This window comes from Ursus maritimus, unplaced genomic scaffold (genome assembly GCF_017311325.1).
Source record: "Ursus maritimus isolate PB19 unplaced genomic scaffold, ASM1731132v1 scaffold_12, whole genome shotgun sequence".
NCBI classification, from domain to species: domain Eukaryota; kingdom Metazoa; phylum Chordata; class Mammalia; order Carnivora; family Ursidae; genus Ursus; species Ursus maritimus.
The window spans coordinates 25,795,467-25,816,720 of NW_024423564.1; the positions used below are offsets into that span (position 1 = coordinate 25,795,467).

Here is a 21,254-nt window from a genome sequence, read left to right on the forward strand (position 1 = left end):
AAAAAAGAAAGAAAAAAAAGTGCCAGGAAGGAGATGAATGGGGCACTGAGACGGAGAAGAGGATTCTGGGTGCTCTAGAAAGGGATATCAGGAAAGGCCTCTCTAAGAAGGATGTTTTAGCTGAAATCTGAAGGATAAGCCTGGAATATTTGTCCCCCTTCTACTTCCCCTCCCACCTTACATTTCACCTCCCCCACAAACTCTTCCCCATCTCCCATGGCCTTGTTTCAGCGTCGTCTTCTCTAAACACCTCGGTGACATAGCCACCCATGCCTAAGGTTAGCACTGAGCTACAGACCGTCATATTGCAGTACCTTGTGCTTAGAAACACCTGTAGAGGGAAGAAGTGAATGCTTCTGATAATTATTTCTTTATGTTCAGCATACATCAGGGACTGTACCTCATACCTTCGTGTCCGTGCTGCACTGTTGGTCACACCTGCCACAGTTCTGGACCAAATGTAGGCATTGACGAAACATATGAATTCTAGTACCTTCGGATTTTGTCTGTGCCTACTTAGTTACAGCTCATCTAGACCAACGTTCTCAAACTTCTTGGTCTCAGGACCTCATTACGGTCTTGAAAATTATCGAAGACCCCACAAACTTTTGTTTATGGTGGCTATATTGGTCACTATTTACCACATTAGAAATTAGGGAAACGTTTTAAACACAAGAATACACAGGACTACATATCATTAGCTATCAGAGCAATGATATCCTCACACATGAAGCATCCAGAAAACTGCAAGCTCATGAGAGAATGAGCAGGAGAAAGGAAAATGACATCTTTGCATTATTATGGAAATAGCTTTGACCTCACGGACCCCTGGAAGGCCTTGAGGACCCCCAGGGTTCCCTGGGCTCCATTTGGAGAGCTGCTGCTCTACGTAATGGCACATCAGTAACTTCCTCTCGATCAGCCTTTAGTCAGTCCATGATCTATGTACTCGTTTTCATTGCTGTGTAACAAATGGCCACAAATTCAGTGGCTTCAGACAACACGAGTCTCTCACTGCTCTATAGGTTAGAAATCCAGGCAGGGCATAACTGCTTCTCTGCTCGGGGTCTCACAAGGCTTTAATCAGGGAGACAGCCATGGCTGGGTTCGGATCTGGACCTCTGGACCTTCTTCCAAGCTTGTTCAGGTCGTCGTCGGCAGAGTTCAGTTCCTTGCAGTTGTAGGACTCGTGGTGACCTGTTCCTTAAAGGCCAGGGAGTCTCTACTGCTGTTTGTCTCTTTAAAGGATTCATGTGACTGGGTCAGGAACACATAGGATAATCTCCCTTTTGATTAGCTCAAAATCAGGGACATCTGGGTGGCTCAGTCATTAAGTGTCTGCCTTCAGCTCGGGTCATGATCCCAGGGTCCTGGGATTGAGCCCCGCATCGGGCTCCTTGCTCAGTGGGAAACCTGCTTCTTCCTCTCCCACTCCCCCTGCTTGTGTTCCCTCTCTCGCTGTTTCTCTCTCTGTCAAATAAATAAATAAAATCTTTAAAAAAAAAAATAACTCAAAATCAACTGCATATATATATATAATTATATATTTACATCTGCAAAGTCCCCTTGGTGTCTATAATTACATCTGCAGAGTCCTCTTTGTGGTATTCATGTAACATAATCAGGGGAGTGATAGCCGGTGATAGTCACAGGCTGCACCCATACTTGGGGATTATAAAGGTGTGGATGCTATGGGGTGGAATATTGGTGGCCATCGAGAATTCTGCCAACCACGATCAGCCAGAGGTGTTTTGTTTTGGGGGAGAGGGGAAAATGTTTTCCAAAACTTTCACTTGGACTACAAACTCCTACCTTAGTGTCCAAGTTTTGTAATTTTTTTAAATACAGGTAATGCATGATTTCCAAACTGCCTCACTTTTCCAGCAAGTTCTTCTGTGCTTGTTTTGTTTACCTGTCGATTAGGCATAGTGATGGTCCCTCCTTACAGAGTTGTGTGCACCAAACTAAGATGGTCCCTTTAGCACAAAGCCTGGCAAATAATAAGTGCTGAGTAACTCTGTGTCTCCAGGTAACCAACGTGACTCCCATGGTATGTAAGTGGCCTGAAGGAAGGTGTCCTTAAACTAAGTGCAGCAACCATAGGGTAGCTATCATAAAAAGTTGTCTTAAAAGCAGAAAATAACAAGGGTTGCCAAGGATGTGGAGAAATTGAAACCCTCATACCTTGCTGGTGGGGACATAGGATGGTTCAGCAGCTGTGATCAACAGTCACGCAGTTCTTTAAAAAGTTAAACATAAAGTTTCTGTGTGGCCCAGCCATTCCGGTCCTAGGTATATATAGGCCAGAGAATAGAAAACACACGTGCACAGAAAAACTTGTACGCAGATGTTCATACTGGCATTACGTAATAGACAAAAAGCAGAAACAACCCAAAGGTCCGCTGAGCAATGAGTGGATTAACGAAATGTGCTATATGCCTACACCGGAACATGACTTGGTCACAGAAGGAATGAACTACTGGTACATGACATGCTACAACGTGGACAAAGGAGCCTTGGAAGCGTGCTCAGTGAAAGAAGCCAGTCACAAAAGACCACATATCGTATGACTCCCTTTATATGAAATGTCCAGAACAGACAAATCCGTAGGCAGAAGGGAGAGTTGACTCTTGCCAGAGGCTGTGGAAGGGGCAATGGAGGCGACCTCTAGCGGGGATGGGATTTCCCTTCCGGGGCGATGAAAATGTTCTGGGATTAGACAGTGGTTGTGGTTGTACAACTGTATACCAGAAACGACTGAATTGTACGTACACTTTAGATGGGCGGATTTTATGGTATGTGAATTATTTCTCAAAAAAAGCCCTGATTTCTCCACCACCGGCGGGAAAGGAATCTGTCCATATGTATTTGTGGGTGTGTGCAGCCGGGAAAGACCAGACAGAAAACGACGCGCAGCCGCCAGGAAGCTGCTACAGGGGACGTGCTTGTTTATCGTGACGCCACCTCTGCCACGGCCAGGGACGGGACACAGACGGATGGTGTCGGGGACAAAGCATGGCTCTGGGGAGCAGCTGAGAAGAACTGGATGCAATAGCCTCGTGAGGGGGCCCGGGGGAAGAAGATGGTCTCAGCACGAAACACCTCCTTCCCCGACCTCCTCACTGGAGACGCCTCATGACACCGCCTCACGCCGGCCGAGAGCCAAGACGACCGGGGCAGTTGTATTGTCCACGGTCGGCGCTCCACGTGCCTTCTGCCATAGGACCTTGACTTCGTCGAGAGGTAGAGTCCGGTGGCTCCCTTTGAACCTAACTGAACCGGCCTGAGGGGCTCGTCGGACGCTAGAATGCAGCAAGACCACGTCCGACGTGGTCTCTTGAAATGCTTGCCCTCTGGACGCTCCGCCTTGGGATGGCCTCTCAGTACCCAGCCACCAGGCTTCGAGAAGCCCAAGCCACATGCAGAGGCCACGTATGGGTGTTCTGGTTCCCAGTCGCAGCCGAGTATAGACTTTGAGTCATCTTGATCCAGGGTGCTAGATGTACGAGGAGAGAAGCCTCCAGACGATTCCAGCCCTGCCATTCTCTTCACTCCCTGCCTTTCTAGTCCTGCCGGCTGAGGCTCAGACGCTGTGCCGTGTGCATTTCTGACCCACAGAGTCCATGAACAAGATGAAATGGCTGCTCTTTTCTGCCACTAAATTCTGGGGGAATTTGTTACAAAGCAAAAGTAATCAGAACAATAACCTTTCAGAGGGAGCCAGTCTCTCCAAAGTTTGGTTACTTTAGCTTAATATTAGAAGAGGAAACGATTTCTCGCCCCCAAGGCAAAAGGAAGAAAACGTATTTCTACACCATGGATAGGAAAAGGCTTTTTTTCTCCTTGCTCCTTGGCCTGCATGTAGCAGTGAAACAGAAACCAATGGATTCTTTTAAATCTCTTAACCATATGCAGATGAATAAGCAAATGGTTGGACTTGGTTCCTAATCTCTTTTCCTTTCCTGAATAACTTTTTTTTTCCACTCTAATAAACTTTAGCATTTAAACAGAAGTCATGTGTCACATATATGACGATTAACAGCAAGAATGTAGAAAACGAGATAGCTGCTGAGCACAAAAACTTAATTAATAGCCAAGCCATTCAACCGAAAATCAGAACAGTATTTCTGGCAGGGAAATGTGAAATCTTTTTTTTTCTAACTGGAATTCTCTTTTTGTTTTTTTTTTCACTCTCAGTCTTTATAGGATCATGATTTAAAATTCAGTGACTACTCAGAGAACTTGTTTAAGGTCTCAGTTGAACTCCACCGACTGAAGTGCAATAATCTTTCAGTGACATTGAGCAGGGCCACCCTCCCCATCCCTGGGTTCCCCGGGGAATTGCCAAAGCCCAGAATATGCAAACCGAGACTCGCGCAGGAGCAAAATGGCAGGAAAGCTGAACAGCCGCAGAGAGGATGAAGGCATCTGGAATGACAGTCTTCTCTCTCACAGAATGGGAAAGAAGTTTCATTCTTAAAAAAAGGGGGGGGGAGACAAGACCTTTATGGCAATACCATATACAGAGTTGGCAGAAATTCGGCAAGGAATAAAAAGTATCCAAAATGTTCCCTGATTCAGTTCCTGCCTGAGGCTGGCTGCATTTTCAAGCTGATTTGCCCTGAATTCTCTGGACATGGAACCATGCAAGGCATCTAAAAGGGCCCAAGCCTTGGTCCATTGACTCCCCCAGCCAGACAAGCTGAATCTGAAGTGGCCAGATAGTGAGCTTTAAATGTGCACCAAAATCGTAGAGAAAACAAGTCCTTTATGAACGAAATGATAGAAGGTGTGAGGTTTGACTCCAAACCCGTTGCCAGAGTGGGGAAGGCCGGGGAACTTATGCATGAAACAGGACTGGTCATACATAACCCAGCGGAAGCTGGGGCCCATGGGTGCAGGGGGCCTCATACACCAGACTCATCCTGTCGTTGCCTCACTTTCCTATATGTTTGACCATTTCCATAATTAAAAGTTTTGGGGCGCCTGGCTGGCTCAGTCAGAGGAGCTTGAGACCATTAATCTCAGGGTTATGTGTTCGAGCCCAATGTTGGGTGTCAAGATTACTTAAATAAATAAACCTTAAAAAAAAGGTTTTCAAAATAGAAATCATTTTTTTAGTGAGTGAGAAATCTTCAGGTGCTAAAAGGTCAAAGAATATATTATTGTGGATGAAATGAAACAAAGTAGGTTTTACAATGAGAACAAGAAAGGAAATTTCAAAATTACTTTTCTTTGGTATTTAACTCATGAAAAGAAATTCAGTCAGCCTGTGAATCTGATTCCTGAATCAGAATAGGTTTTTCTGACTTAAAATATTCACTCTGAGGCCTTTCAATACACTGTTATCAAGTACAGAATGTCACCTTCTTCTTTATCCGTACGCTTCTCATTGTTCAGTAAATATTTGAGGTGTTCCAACATCAACACGGCGAGCCATACACAGGAGGCCTGGGAGCGTTGACTCCCACCGAAGGTGCCCCTTTCTCCAAGGACACACTCCCTGCCCCTTTTCAGAAAAGCACGAGTCGCCTCTGTGGACCTTGAATATTAAAGGTGGTTCTGACCCCACATGTGCACATTGCTGAAGAGAATGCATTGCAGAGCAGAGAGAGGAAAGGCAGCTGGGTGGTAAGAGCCCCAGGTCCAGGTTCTGTATGTGCTCAACAGTGGTTAATGTTAATATTTCTGAGTTTCCTCGCCACATAACGTAAAGGACTTGGACGAGATCATGCTTGAGTTCTCTTCCGGTGACAGTCCTGCCACCACAATTGTAGCTTCATTTACTGAGCGCCAGCAGCATGCCAGGTGCTGCGCTAAGCACGGGACAGGCACCGACCCAATTAGTCCTCAGATCCAGGCAACAGAGGCCCCATGCTCAGACACCCTTCCGCTTGCCACTTCCCTCTTTGTGGGGCCAGGATGATGCGACCCCCCGGACCCACACTCCCTTTCTAGACCAAGCTCTGGCTGCCTGGGGCCTCAGCCTCACCTGCCTCAGTGGCCCAAGCCTCCTTCTGGGGCTTGCCTGGGCCTCTTCCCTGGTACACCTTCCCAAGGCTGGTTTACTGGTCAGTGGGGGGCGGGCATGCGGAGGGCTCAGGACCTGCAGGTTGGGGTGTGGACACCCTGCACAAAGCTCCTCACAGTGTGAGTGGGGCCCAAGTCGAAAGGGAGATGTGGGCTGTGTTCATTTATACTCGGCTGAGGTCCTATAAATGTTCAGGGTGGGCCTGATGAGGTATGTATTATTATTATTATTATTATTATTTTATTACTGTTATTATCATGTCTATTTTACCGAGACTAAAACCGAGGCATAGAAGCTTGAGTAATTTGCCCACAGTTGCACAGCTGGTTAGTGACCAAGCCGGGGCTCCAGTTGCCGTCCTTGCGATTCCACGCTCTTCCCTTTCATGCTGCCACCCAGCAAAACCGCAGAATCCGCCAGCCCCGGGGCTCTCGGGAGACACAGAGATGGTCCTGAAAAGCCGCGGGCCACCAGTGGAGTGGCTCTTCCGCTTCCTACTACCAAACCAGCGCCAACCGAGAGTGTAGCCGACGGCAGTGGTGGCAAAGCCTCGTCCCAAAACAATTACCATGGGAAGTTGAGTCAACAGAAAAATAGTTGATACAAGAGTATGACAGTTAATCCTAGGATTTCACTTTTTGTTCTGAACTTCTGACCCACAGCTGCTGGGGCAGCCACGGACTATCAAGAAGGTAACCCAACTAGATGTTAACCCTGTCGAGCAAGCGTGTGGCCAATCAACTAAGTCGGTCTTTGTTGACTTCCTTTCAATTCTAAAACCAGGAAATCACTTCTAATGCGTGAAGACCCCCACCTTCCCTTCAAGGACATCCTGAGGCACAGAAATAAAATCTAAACAAACATCCTTTCAATTACTATTCATAATGAAGCATCCAGCAAATTCTAGGTAATTTGAAAAAGCAAATTTCTCAACAAAGCTATAAAAATATTCTTAGAGTATTTTTAGAGTGCATAATTTGATGTACTTAATATCAAGCACTCGATTTAGTTCTGTTTGGGTACTAACCACAAATATCTCCCGTCAATAGTAATAGTAGTAGCTAACAGTGTCGAGTGCTTATTATGTGCCAGGCATGATTCTTCATCTTCTACGTGGACTTCCTCGCCTGACCTTCACGATAGCCACGTGAAGTAGTTTGGAGTATGGCTTCTTTACAGACGAGGAACAGAGAACTAAGAGTATACACACAAAGGGCTTTATCAAAGTACCATGTATAATGGGAAAAAAAAATCAGACACCATCTAAAATGAATAAATTATATGTCCAGACAGTGGGCTAGTGTGCAGTCACTAAAAAATCATATTGTTGAGGAATATTTAATGGCATAGAAAAATGCTTAAAATGTTATATTAAGTTTTTTGAAATAATGCAAACAAGTGTATATTATGAGCACAGTTTGAAACTCTATGTAAATAGATGCAAAGTTTTAAAAGGGCTACAAATATATAAAAGGTTTAAAATGGATATCTCTGAGTTAAGGAGTTATGTATAAAGTTAATTGCATGGTTTTAAAAATTCTATTTTGATTATGAATAACATAACGAAAGAAAAGAAGATTTTTAAAAACTACTGAATTCTTGTGAACCATTGGCTCGGGGAATAGCAAAAAGGAAACCATGATATGTCCACAGAAATCCCATGCTGGCAAGTGTAACAGATAATAATAGAAATAACTACTTACTAAACATGTGTCTCAGACATCCTGTTGTACATGCAGTTTTTATAATATTTCACTTGATCCTGCAAAGGCACTGAGAGAGAGGAGGCTTAGCTCCCATTTTTCAGATGATGAAAATAAAGCTCTGAGAGGCCGTGGCTTTCCCAAGGCTGCACAGATGGTAACACAGTCAAGGCAGGGCTAGAATCTGGGGATATTCAGCCCTAGTGCAACATCTGTGAACACAGGCCCAGTGTGTGGGCAGCCAGAAATGTGTTGTCCTGACCACATTCTGACTTATTTGACATGAAACTGAATAAGTATGGCAGCCGACTAAGCCCCATGCCAATTTATGGGAAGGCCAGTGAAATAGGAATCTGGAGATCCGAGTTCTAGTCTTGGATCTGCCATTAATTAGGTCCATGGGCAAATCCTTTGACCTCTCTGTTCATCTCGATCCAACACAAATGTAATTGAGCTTCTGAGGCTCAGCGCCTGTCCTGGAGGTCAGCTGCCTGCATTGTCACATGCCAAAACCCCCTAATACTCTTCCAAAAGCTTTGAATGGCAGTGTTCGTTTCTACTGAACATGAGGGGGAGCAGGGTTGCATCACATATCGCCAGCAAAACATTCTTACCATTTCCTTTAAACACTTCCTTTTCCCCCCAAATTCCCTCTTCCCTTACCAGCTGCCCCAATTCTCTTTTTCTGTTTCTTTCTCTCCTTAAAACAAAAACAAAACAAAAAATCTTTTCACCCCTTCTTTTTCTGAGCCACACTCTTCAAGATTTCTCGCTATTCCAAGTCTATTTTCATTTAACAAATATTTATTACATGCCTGCTGCCTCCCAGGACTGTTCCTGGTGCTGGAGGATACAGCAGTGGACTTTCCGTTCCATCCTTTCCTGCACAGAGTAATCCCACCTGGTCTCAGCTGCTTCTTCTGTTTGCATCTAGCCAAAGACAGCCTGGGGGGTGGGGGGGGGGGGAGGGAGGATTTTAATTACTAATCTTCTTTTTTAGTGTTACATATAAACAAGAGGTGAGTACTTATTGTTCTTAAAGAACTTTCTGGCTTTATTTTTTTCTTAATGATTCTATGATTCCATGAAAGTAAATTCATCTTACCTTCCTTACTCCCCTGGTAAGACTGCCAGGAACACTGTAAGCAAGGTACCAGGCCAATTTTCCCAAGACTTTATTGACTCCATAGAGCCAACCTTAGTTCCTTAAAGCTGTCTGATCATATCTGAGTCATACATGTCTCTCTCAGACATGACATTCCAGTCAATGTTTTGGCAGTATAACCAATGCTTCCAGTGTCCTGTTACAAGGAGAACAAATTCTTATCAAACCCATATAAATAACTGTATTGCATGAGAATATAAGAATACTCACTGAGAGTTTCCAAATTCTAGGGGGATGAAGTGGGGGAAAAAAGATACATGTGTCATATTTGTTCCCAAAGGTGTATTTTACCAAATTGCTGCTCCAAGGCATAGTTAGCTTACAAGAAAAGAGGAAACGTTTTCTTTAAATCTGGAAGGACAAAACATTTTTAAAAATCAGCAATGTTTCAAACAATGTCATAAAAAATTATAATTATTCTCCTCAATTCATTCAGTCCCACTTAATTAATTCCTGTAGCTTAAATCCAGTTTTTCTGTTAGTTCTAGAAATTCTTACCCAGTTCAGTTTGATGACCTTAAAGTCATCAGAAACCTGGATTCTAGAGTACTTGTCCGAGTCTTTTCCATGAACCTCTCTGAAGATGAAATATATTTGCAGAAGTATCAGAGTAAAACAGTAACCATCTATACATGACAAAAGACTTAAAAATGTCCCTAGTTAAAGATCTGATGAGAGTTCATAACAATGCAATTGATGAGGAAATTTGGTTATGTTTATGCCGTGGACCATTTTAAGATAATTAGACTCATGACTGATAATATTATACTAGGACATATCAGAATTTTAGGAATTTTATATAATTTCTGAACACTTATATTAAAACATTCACCCATATAACATAACCTAGGAAGGTTTATCACCACTGATTTGGCAATGCTTCCCATGTAATTTAAGATAACAAGGCTAATTAGTGTAACATCTCTGTCTTTATTAGGAGAGAGAACAAATCCTTTGACTTGTCCCAGGAACCTTCTGGAAATTCCCAAAGTTTGTTTGAGGTCAAATAGACTTCGTCTAGAATCTGGGGGAAATTTTGTTAAAAATATCAAAGAGGTTTTAAAACATTTGGTCAGATAGGATCATAGGTCACTGTGAAACAATGCTTAGTTATCCATTTCACCATGGTGACAAAGACTTCTCAGGCAAATACCAAAAGTTAAATAGTTTTAAGTAAAACTGAGCTCTTTTAATAGAGAAGACTCCGTTGTTGTTGTTGTTGTTGTTGTTGTTGTTGTTGTTGTTGTAAGTAATCAGAGACTGGAACATTAAAACACAAAATATTTGCTTTCTAGGCAGATTACTTAAAAGGTAAGGAGAAAGCTTTTACACTCCCTTATCAGGGGCAAATTGAAAGTCCAAGCAAATTTTGTCCTTTTAACACCTGAAGGAAAACTAAGTTCTACTGTCACATAAGTACACTATTGATAGTAAAGCTTTCTTTTAAAACCCTTATAACAAATCCATTCAGTTTCATTCATTTTGATCACACATTAAATTCCTTTCCCAAGATCCTTTTTTTTCACAAACCTCCTACAACTTTCTTTGTCCATTTTAATTTGTCCCCTGTCATCTCTCCCACTCGGAAATAATAAGCTTTACTTTAGGACAACTGCTTTCTTTTCCCTTAACAAAAAATTGCATCTCCATTCCCCATACCTTTTCTCACCAAAAAACCATATATCCTACATTCCTTGCATTCAGAGTTGTTTCCCTTAGTATTTCAAGTAACTTTAATTCCATATATTAATTAGAATTCTTAACCCTAAAAAGCCTTAATTTCTAGTGAAAACTAAGAAGTAAGCAATTGTGAACTGTTAGGCCAGCATTCTTTAGATTGGCAAATTTATGAATATGTTTCATAATTTCTAGAAACCTACATTTCCTTATAGCAGAGTTTTTTAATGTGGCACAAGACATGTTTACTAATAACCCAAATATCCTTAGTTCCTTTGTAATAAGAGGTCAAAAGTAGGTAAACGTGGACTTGTTTAGCAATTAGTGTTTCCATATTTTATTGTTTTTGGAAATGCTCCAGACGTCGAGTGAATTCCCATCATCTAATTTAACTAAGATGGTGGAAGTTACCAAAGAGACTGGAAAACTGTTTAAGCAAACATACCATAAAATAATCATTGCAAAAACGTGCACCTAAAGACTCATTTACATGTATTCAGTTCATTTGTTCTTAACAATTATGCTTAGATTACTCCTCAAGATTTCCTGAGACATTAGTTAGCCATCATCTTAAGTTGTTCTTCTTGCTGACAAATTCTTGTAACGGAGATAACATGAGCTTCTTTGACTTTTAGAAAACCTAGATAAAATTAAATTATTCTACTTAATGCTGATAACTCTAAAAGTATAATACATGTCTGTATCAATTAAACCAACAAACTTAAACTACTTTTTATTTACTAAAAATTATCCTAGATAATGTGAACTTGAAAAACATTTGGGTTAGTTTCTATTATATTTCTGAGATTTAGAAGTACTTAATTCAAAAGTGCTTATTTTTAAGCCTATTAAACAGAGCTCTTTTACAAAATAATTTGGCAATACCATTTGGAGGTAGAAAAGTTACCGTATCTTGAAGGCACACACATATACATACAAACACAGCTATCTTACATTTTAAAATTTTAGCTATGAATCAGGTATAACAGTACAAAACTCACTAGTTTATAAATAACAGTTGGAATAAGTTAAGTTTATCCATTCAGATGACTGAAGCTTTTTACTCTTTGTGAAGAAGACTCTTAAGATTTGTATTCGTCCTTGAGAAGTAATCTCAAGAAGGCTATAGTCTATAAAGTTTGGGCAAGAGAGCCTTTCCAGCCATCTATATTTTAAAAAGGTCTCTTTCCTCCCCTCTTCCCCCCCCCCCCACCCGCCAGTCTCCAGTGAGTTTTAGTTACCTCCTGGGGTGTTTACATTTCAAAGTCATGTAAGATTTACATCTTCAAGGCACAGAGAAAGAATGCAAGTTTTCTTCTAGGAATTTAGATATATTTCTCCATTATCCGAATTCTAGGGTAATTGCTATCTAAATTTTTTTCTTCTTAAGTGTAGCACAATTGTACTTCAGAGGTCCTGATTTTTGTAGTATCTACAGATGTCTGAAGGCTAATAGGAAAGGATCTAAATAGATTTATGAGTTGCTTTCAGAGTTATGCTTTTGTTTTTCTAAAGAGTTAAGTTGTAAATCAATAGTTCTTGGGGCGCCTGGCTGGCTCAGTCAGTGGAGCATATGACTCTCAATCTCGGGGTCATGAGTTTGAGCCCCATGTTGGGTGTAGAGATTACATACATACATACATATTAAAAATCAATAATTCTTTTTTTTTTAATTTAATTTTTAAATTTTTAAAATTTTATTTTTCGGTAATCTCTACACCCATTGTGGGGCTCAAACTCATGACCCCGAGATCGAACGTCACACGCTCCACTGACTGTGCCGGTCAGGTACCCCAAGAATTATTGATTTTGAAACTTTTTTTAAATGTGCATTCCTGCAAACTATGTTCAAAGAATTGCATAACGTTTTTCATTAAAACACTTAGAGGTTAATTTGCTCACTCAACCGTACTGTTTTGAATTTGCCTTTTTATACCAGGGAGAAAATTTCCAACTAAGATAGAAATCAAAAGATTTCAATGTTCTGCTGTCTAGGGGACTTGAATTCTTTGGGTGGGGGCCTTGAATATACCCACAAAGGATATTGCATAGAAGGGCCTGAAGCTTGCAAAGCCTGATTATAGAACCCAGCAAAATGAGCCTTATTGTCCAGCCCAGGCACTTCTACTGAATTTATTTTCTGGCTTCCAGCATTTACATGAGTAACCTGTAGACCGTGGGCAGAGATTAGGCTGAGTGCTCTCTGTATATGTAGTAGGGAAAGGGAAGTTAAAATAAGCAGCTTGGTGTTTAAGGGATTTTCTGGGGAAGGTGGAGGAGTTTGGGCAGTTAGCCTCCTTGCTGAGAAGAGAGAGAGCCAGATTTTAAGAAGGGGAATTTACATGGAAGGTGGACTTTAATTTTGTTGTAAGTTTAATTTCTGCTCTTTCATCTAGTTAAAGGAGTCCCCAGGGCTAGCCATTCTGCTGCTTAGTACCCACTTTTTAATTTGGTCTTTCCATGGGTACTAATGAAACAATTGTTTAGGATCAATGCTCTTTAAAATTTTTTTTCAGGGGCGCCTGGGTGGCACAGCGGTTAAGCATCTTCCTTTGGCTCAGGGCGTGATCCCGGTGTTATGGGATCGAGCCCCACATCAGGCTCTTCCGCTATGAGCCTGCTTCTTCCTCTCCCACTCCCCCTGCTTTTGTTCCCTCTCTCGCTGGCTATCTCTATCTCTGTCAAATAAATAAATAAAATCTTTAAAAAAATAAAATAAAATAAAATTTTTTTTCAAATACAGAAGTTCTTCAAATTCAAAAGGTCCACTGACTGGCCATTGACCAGTAGGATCTATTCATCCCAATAGCCACTAAAACCAATAAACCTGTTTTTGGCTTCACTAGGATGCAAGAGGTATCCCCGAAGGAGAGTGCCAAAGATGCAGTCCACACAGGATCCAGAAAGGTCACTCCCAGGGTAAGCCTAAGAAAGCAAAGACCTTTGCTGTCACAGGTAGTAAGAATTGTATTGTGAAAACAGTGTCTCCAGGTCTCTCACAGAAAAACTAATCTGTGATACAGGGCAAGTGCTACTAGAATGGGACTTTTCCAGAACTAACAAGATGATGAAGGTTGAGGTGACAGAGGCCCCTTATGGATTGGGACCGCTTAGCACTCCCCTGAAAGCTGGCACAGTCTACAAAGAGAAGGCTGCTTGTGACTTTGTGTCTCGGAATTCCAGTCTATTCAACTGGACACCAGGTGCACACCAGTATGTACACTTTCCAGATGGCCCAGGCCAGAGGGAATATTCTTAGGGGTCATAAAGCCAAACTGTCAAGGGTCATAAAGCCAAAAGAAGACAAAGGAAAAACTCATCACACCCATAGTTTTTCCCTTTATGACAAACAATACAAAAGACAGAGACAAAAAAAACCAATGACCATCTCTGGGAGAAAGAGGATCGATAGAAAACGAGAGAACTCGCTAACGAATCTTCACCAGAGTCACTACACACAAGGAAATAGTTCCACAGGTATTTTCTCCTGCCAGTCTAAATTTTTAAAAAGGACTCTTACCACTCACTTCCAACAGATCCCACAGGCCGAAGTCCAGGAGACTAACATGGTAAGAACTGCTAGCTTCTGCCAGTGCTTGTCAGAATTCCCAAGATCTCTTAGCAGCAGCAGCCCTGGGGCAAGCCGTGCCCAGCTAGTGAAATCTCCTGGCTTGCTCGCCAACACTGTAGGGGGAAAAATAAATTTCCCTCTACCCTTCTAGGTTCTTGGCTCAGACACACCCCATAATCAAAGATTAACAGGGGAAAAAAACCAACAAATTTAATTTAGTATGTACATGGGCCCCAAAGTTATGACACCCAAAGTAGGGACCAAAGCAGGCAGCTTTTATACCTTTCAGACAAAGAATACATTTATAAAGAACTGACAGGACAATGGACACCTCTACCCTCCAGGTGCTAGGAGGGTACCCTTCACATAGGGACATTATTTCTTGCTTTCAGGAGGACAGGGGAGGGTCAGAGTGCCCCTCTTGCAATTGCTGTTTCCCAAGTAATTTTAACTCAAAATACTCAACATGCCAGAGTGACTCACCCTGGGGTGGCCTGCCCTGAATCTCATCAGTAGTGTCTCCTTCACAGTCATTGATCATTATAGCAAGGCTTTTCTGGGGACTCACAGTGCCCCTCAGCACTAATTACCTTACATTAAACTTCCAAAATCCAGTGAACTGTAGGTACTGTTATTCCACTCCTTTCCTCAGTGAAGATACTGAGGTGTAGAGACTTCCAGTGACTTGCCTAAAGTCAGACAGCCGCTGGGCAGTGGCTCCAGGATTCAGACCCAGACATGCCGGACTCTAGATGCTCTGCTTTTCACCTCTGTGCTGACTGCACCATCGCCCCACTCCTGGTCTTCCCTTCCCCAAAGTGTGCTATCTCCGGGGCCGCTGACATGGTATTAGAATCTATGTTCCTGTTCTATTTGGGCCATATCTTCTTTCTTAGTCTGTCCAAGTTACTATGACAGAAATACCATCCAATGGGTGGCTGATCAACAACAGAAATCCTTTTCTCACACTTCTGGAGTCTGGAGAGTCCAACATCAAGGCACTGGCCAATTCAATATCTGGTGTGAACTACTTTCTGGTTCATAGATGGCCATATTTTTGCCATTGCCTCTCATGGAGGAAGGGGCAAGAAAGCTCTCTGGGGTCTCTTTTATAAGAGCACTAACCCCATTCATGACGGCTCCACCGTCATGACCTCATCATCTCCCAAAGGCTTTTTTTTGCCGGAAAAAGCTCCATTCATGATGCTGTTTAGAGAAGTGACTTGTCTGCCTCTCAACGTGTTTTGAAGTCATGGGCTTAATGAAGCCACTCCAGACCCCTCATGTGGAATCTCTTTTCTCTTTCTTTCTGGCTTTCTCTTTATGTACACCTATGTTTCAAATTATTTCTACAATCTCCCGTTTGTGACAATTTTTTAAAAACAGTTTTCTTAGAACACTGCCTTTCTCTGTAGATGAGGGAGAACTCCTGAGGGATTCATAAAGAGCCAGGATAGGTTTTTATTTCTATCCTAAAAACAGCGGGGTAAGTGGCCATATGTCTTTGGTGAGCCGCCAGCACATTCTTCATACCAGCATTGGCTAGAGTGCTCTGGTGCTTCTTTATTCCTTTTATTTTATTTTATTTATTTATTTGGGAGAGAGTGGGGGGGGCACAGGAAGAGGAAGAGAGAGACAAGCAGACTCCTTGCTGAGTGCACAGTCCAACAGGGGGCTCGATCCCAGGACCCCAAGTTCCTGACCTGAGCCGAAGTCAGACACTTAACTGACTGAGCCACCCAGGCGCCCCTGATCCGGCACCTCTAACTTGATATCAATAAAGACAGTTCTGATTTAGTGTCAGGGATTTTATGGATTTATTCTTCTATTGTCTTCTATTGTTTCTTCTATTGTCTAAAAGCTTTTTAGAGGTGAATGTCCACATAATTAAAGTGTCCAAGGGCTACCATGTGAGTCCTGGCTTACAAAGGGTGCTGAATGTATACATTTAAGGCAGCGTGTGTTAAAAGGCATAGTCCAGTTATGAAAGGAAATGATCAGTTACACAATGGAAGGGTTTCCTTACTTTTCCCTCTGCCGTTCCAGAGGGGGTACAACGGTCTAAAACTCAGATTTGTTTAACCAAACCTGTTCACTTTTCATAAATTTACTGGGGTGTAAATGGGAATTAATCTATACCATACAGAAATTATGTATTAAATGGTTTAGAAAACTAAGGGTCTGACTTGCAACTATTACCTACATAAAGTACCTGGAAATCTTACATATAATATTTTTAAATATTTTCTCCCCAATGACTAGGCCAAGGATTCTTAAACTGGGGTCATGGATAGGTTTGAAATTTGAAGGATTTATCTATGCCTTTTCTGGAAAGATAGTCCATAACTTTCATTAGAATCTCTGCAACCCTTTCCCCACCCCCCAAAAAGGATACAAAATTTACACTTAAAGTTTATTTTACAATATTTTTTTTTCAATCTGAGGCTTGAAATTTAATGAAAAAACAAACAACCTTATCTCCTTTCCTTCTGTGCCTGTTCAGTCACCCCTCACTTCCCCAAACGAATGGTATGTGGGGGGGGGCGGGGGGTTGCATCTGTAAAGCCTTCTCTTAGGACAGCAGGAGGCAAGAAAAAAGATAGAAAAAAATTTTTAGATAGTGGTAGAAATCTTTCTTTCTTTCTTTCTTTCTTTCTTTCTTTCTTTCTTTCTTTCTTTCTTTTCTTTCTTTCTTTACAGAACCCTGCCTTGAATTTTTTAATTTTTTAAATTCTCTCCTGAGTTTCTTGACTATTATTATTATTGTTACTGTAAATTCTTTGGTGGATGACTGTGCTGTATAGACTCTGTTTTCGCCAGCAGAGCCGACACAGCAAATTTATGTTCTGTTATAAATTAAGTGATGTGATGACATATGCTTAGTGGTTAGACTGACATGCAAAATAAATCAAATGTGATCATTTGAATATAAGTTTGAGAGATAAAATAAACCATTTTGGGGTTGAAACCAAAGACAGAACCATAGGAGCAGCGGTTTGTCGAGGCACAAATAAGCTCATCGGGCTTGCAGGCAGCAAAAGAAAAATAATTTCAAGTGGATATTGTGTTTTCCTTCTCCTGTGAGCACCATACCTCTTTTCTCTGGAAGGAAACAACTCGAAGAGGTGAAAAAATTTGCCTCAAGTCCTGCAGCTGGTAGGTGGCGGGACTGAGATTCAAGACGTGTGATCCCCAAAGTCACGGGACACCCTGTTGGGTAGGATGGTGCTTTGTGCACTTTGAAGAGCCGACAGGGGCTGGCACTTGTCGTGCCAGAGCAGGAGCTCGGTCAGTGCTTTTGAGAACGAACGAATGAATCAGTGATTCATGTTTTAGTGAGAAGAAAGCGTAAGGACTTGTTAACATGTTATTGTCATATTGTCAACATTTCTGATATGTTTTGTTCACCTCCTATCTGGGGGGCAGGGGCGGGGATCAACCTACACAACCTAAAAGTCAGCAACCCAGACATTCATGAAGTTTCCCTGTTCTCTGACAGGCAGCCGAGCGGAGGGGTTTAACGCCAGAACGCCAGGGCTCTGGGCCCAGGCCGCCTGGGTTTAGCCTCTTTTTTTTTTTTTCAATTGAAATACAGTGACATATAGTATTATAGGAGTTTCAGGTGTACCCCACAGTGATTTGACATGGACACACGACAAAATGCTCATCACACTAAGTGTTGTCACCGCACAAGGTTATCGCAGTACTGTTGGTGGATTCCCTGTGCCGCGCTTTTTGTCCCTGCAAGTCTGTACCCTCTCCATTCCCTTCGGCGGCGCAGCCCATGCCCGGGCCTCACTTCCATCTCTGCCGTCCTGGGCAACTTACCGAGCTTCTCTGTGCCTCAGTTGTTTCATTGGTAAGGTGGGGATTCTAGTTGTGACTTCTTTATAGGGTTGTTCTGAAGATGAAGCAAGTTAATAGATGTAAAGCACGTTGTAAAACACAGTAAACACTCAATAAAGAGCTTTGTTAACTTAAATACGTTTCTTCCCAGCCCTTGTAAAACCCTTGCCATCCTCTTAGAGTAAAGCCTTTCCAAAAAGTGCTTCGCTCCAGGGTTATGTTTGTGCTCTTTTCCTGGAGTTTCCTGCGTGTGCGCTGTGTTGACATCCCATTATTAATATCTTCTGCTGCCTGGGCTGAGTTTTTCAGCGCGGCCTCAGATACCCCCGGGGTTTGCTGCCCTTCAGTGCACCTCCAGCCATGATAACAGGAACTGCAATGGCACAAACTGAAAGCAAAATAGAAGAATTCAGCCAAGAAACGCTTGGCGACTTTTCCCTTTGCTGTGTATTTAAAAAAAAAAAAAAAAGATAAATTGAAAACCTGTGAAGGCGGGCATGTTGTACAGGACTGTTTTGGTTTGATTTTCTAAAGGTCAGTACAGAGTGTTCGTTGCTTCACTGAGCAGACAACTACTGAGTGTTTACTGTGGTGTGCCCCGATTCCCTATATACATCTGGTGTCCATCTAGCCTGGATTTTCCAGAACAATCCTCATTTTAAATGTCTTTGGCCTCTTCTCATGGAAATAAATTAGCAGGGCAGGGGGAGAAAAGGCTTCGTCAGAACTTCTGGCTAGAGTTTTGCTTCATATTTACGTTCAGCTGTGTTTCTGCTTGCCCCGAGCTTACGGGCCACCGAGGAAAGAAGTCTCCCCAAGTCCGTCGGGGCTGCTGGAGCCGGGTGAAGGGACTTGCCGTTCCATCTACTCTGTTCCCCCTTTGGAGGAAGAGATTTAGATATTAAAATTTTCTTCTCTAATTTTGGTTGTTTCTTTGGGGCTGGCCATACTGGAAAGTAACTTTTTATATTATATATTTTTATAATGTTGCTTTTTGAAATTTTTTACAATGAGAGACATTCCTGTGGTAACCAGAAAAGCAAGTTTTTCAAACTATTGACTAGGGGTGCCTGGGTGGCTCAGTCAACTGAGCATCCAGCTTTTGTTTTCAGCTCAAGTCATAGTCTCGGGATCATGGGATCCAGCCCGGTGTTGGGCTCCACACTCAGTGGGGAGTCTGCTTGACATTCTTTCCCTCTGCCCTTCCCCCTGTTCTCTCTCTCTCTCTCTCAAATAGATAAATCTTAAAAAAAAATAAACTATTGACTTATTACCACAAAGAAAGTGGACATTCTATTTCTAAGCAGCCCACTAGTAAGGAGTGGCACATTCCAAGAAGCCAAAAACCATACACTCTAGGAGGACAGGGATCATCTGCTTTTCTCATCTTTGTATTTCCACAGAGGAACGCTCGATAAATATCTGCAGAGGAACGAACAAAGGCCTCTTTAATATTCTCTTAAACGTCTTTGCTTGCCCAAATAAGAAGACCAAACATTGTAGGTCACCTTAAATGTGCCCGAAGTTATATGGGACACACACAAAATACATAAATAGAAATCTATATCTATACCTGTATCCAGCTGGATTTACCCACAGACTTATTATTTATTTGATGGAAGGAGTCACCGCATCCTGATACATAGCAAAGCTCTGTAGGTTTAAAGTAGAATTTGATGTTCTTCATTTATCCTTTGAAATAGTAGAGTAGACGAAAAGCACTTTGGTCAAACAACAGCCCTGGGTTCGAATTCGACTTCTACCTCTGATCTATTGTGTGTCCAGGCTTTCGTTTGTTTGTTTTACCTCTCTGGGTCTGTGTCCTTTCCACGGTGAAATGAGGAAAATTGCAAATGTTAAGGGTTCGGCATTGAAGTGCCTGGGATAGTGCCTGGCGCGTGGATATAATGGTACCTGCTGTCGTCGTTGTTTATTAAAGCTTTGGAGAACATGCAGTACGGGAATCCAAGTATAATCCCAACAATAACCGCAGGTCCCAAAATGCATCAGAGGGGCTCATGATTAATTGGTATGAAAAAAGAACGCTTTCCATGCCTAGTCCCAGCCAAGTGACATAAATGCTTAGACTCGCAGCATTTCATGCTTGGAGTTCTGAGAGTACAGAGGCCTCCTTCACTTCCTTGTTTATGTGACAAGAGGAGGGGAAATCCCACCCTCCTCCAGCCTCTCCAGGCTGCCCTTCTGAGGCTCAGCCAGGGAAAAAGAAAGCAGCAGTGAAATTCGGGAGCAAGAGCTGGAAAACTGGGATGTTGGAATTGTAGGCTAGCCAGAGGAATAATTAAAGCTTCAGTTCAACAAAAATACCTAAACTTCAGTGTAAACTTTTCAGTCTGATAAATAAACCAAGAGCTGCACCATATGGTGAGGTAGGAAGTCTCCTCCGGACCGCCCCCTTCCTCTCTGAGGCAAGAGAGGCGCCTGAGGGGCTGACAGGTCTGTGGGCTGAAAGCCTAGATATCCCCCCAACATGGCCAAGCAGGGAGATTTGCTCCAGATTCATGGTTCCAACCCCCACTGAGCTTCAAGAACCAGGGACAGGGGAAGAAAAAATGAGGAAGGGGGAAGGAGGCAACGGACAGGTGTGTTTCTTGCTCCAGAAGTGGTCTCCGGCAGATCTGGTTATATGGGTGCCAACCAAGCCATGTCTGTGGGGTGAGCTTCCCTGTGGCCTGGCGGTGCATGACTCTGCCCTTCGCTAAGACCTTTGGCAGGTCAACAAGTGAACTGACTTCCTCCTCATACCACACCGGTGATGATCTTCTAGAATTGGGGTGAGACCTTCGGGAAGTAGATAAGGCTACTGGGCACGACCATCTTGACCCCACATATTAGAAGATCTCCGTGTCCCTTTTGTCCTTGGAGTGAATGTGTAATGCCATTACAATGCAAAGTCAGAGAGACAGAGTGGCTTTCAGGGGAGAAACCCAGAAAACTGGCCCCCTTGTCCTGGTCCCAAGGCAATGGAGTGTTGAGATACTTCAGACAAGGAAAGTACAGAGGGAGCACAGGGCTCCAGTAGGAGAACATTGTCCTTGAAGCGTGTGTGCACACGCACACACACGCACACACAGTACACGTAGAGAGTTTACTGAGATTTATGAGACTACAACTTGTACTTGGCTGAATTTTTTACAACTACCCGATACCGTGTTATATCCATAGTAGATACTTGACTGATATGTGTTGAATAAATGAATCTATACCTGTTGAGCCCTGGGTGGTTGAGAGTGAGCTTCATGG

At 42.7% G+C, this 21,254-nt stretch overlaps 1 protein-coding gene across 1 annotated transcript in view; it reads left to right on the forward strand.

Moving 5' to 3' along the window:
• The window catches only part of ALG14 (ALG14 UDP-N-acetylglucosaminyltransferase subunit), a 108,826-nt gene extending 89,920 nt beyond the window's left edge, over window positions 1–18,906 (forward strand). The window contains exons 4-5 of the mRNA XM_008697685.2: window positions 13,423–13,495; window positions 18,779–18,906. Of these exons, the coding sequence (XP_008695907.2) occupies window positions 13,423–13,495; window positions 18,779–18,891 (186 nt within the window). The 3' untranslated portion in view covers window positions 18,892–18,906. The remainder of the gene's footprint in view (window positions 1–13,422; window positions 13,496–18,778) is intronic.
• Window positions 18,907–21,254: the final 2,348 nt, after the last annotated feature.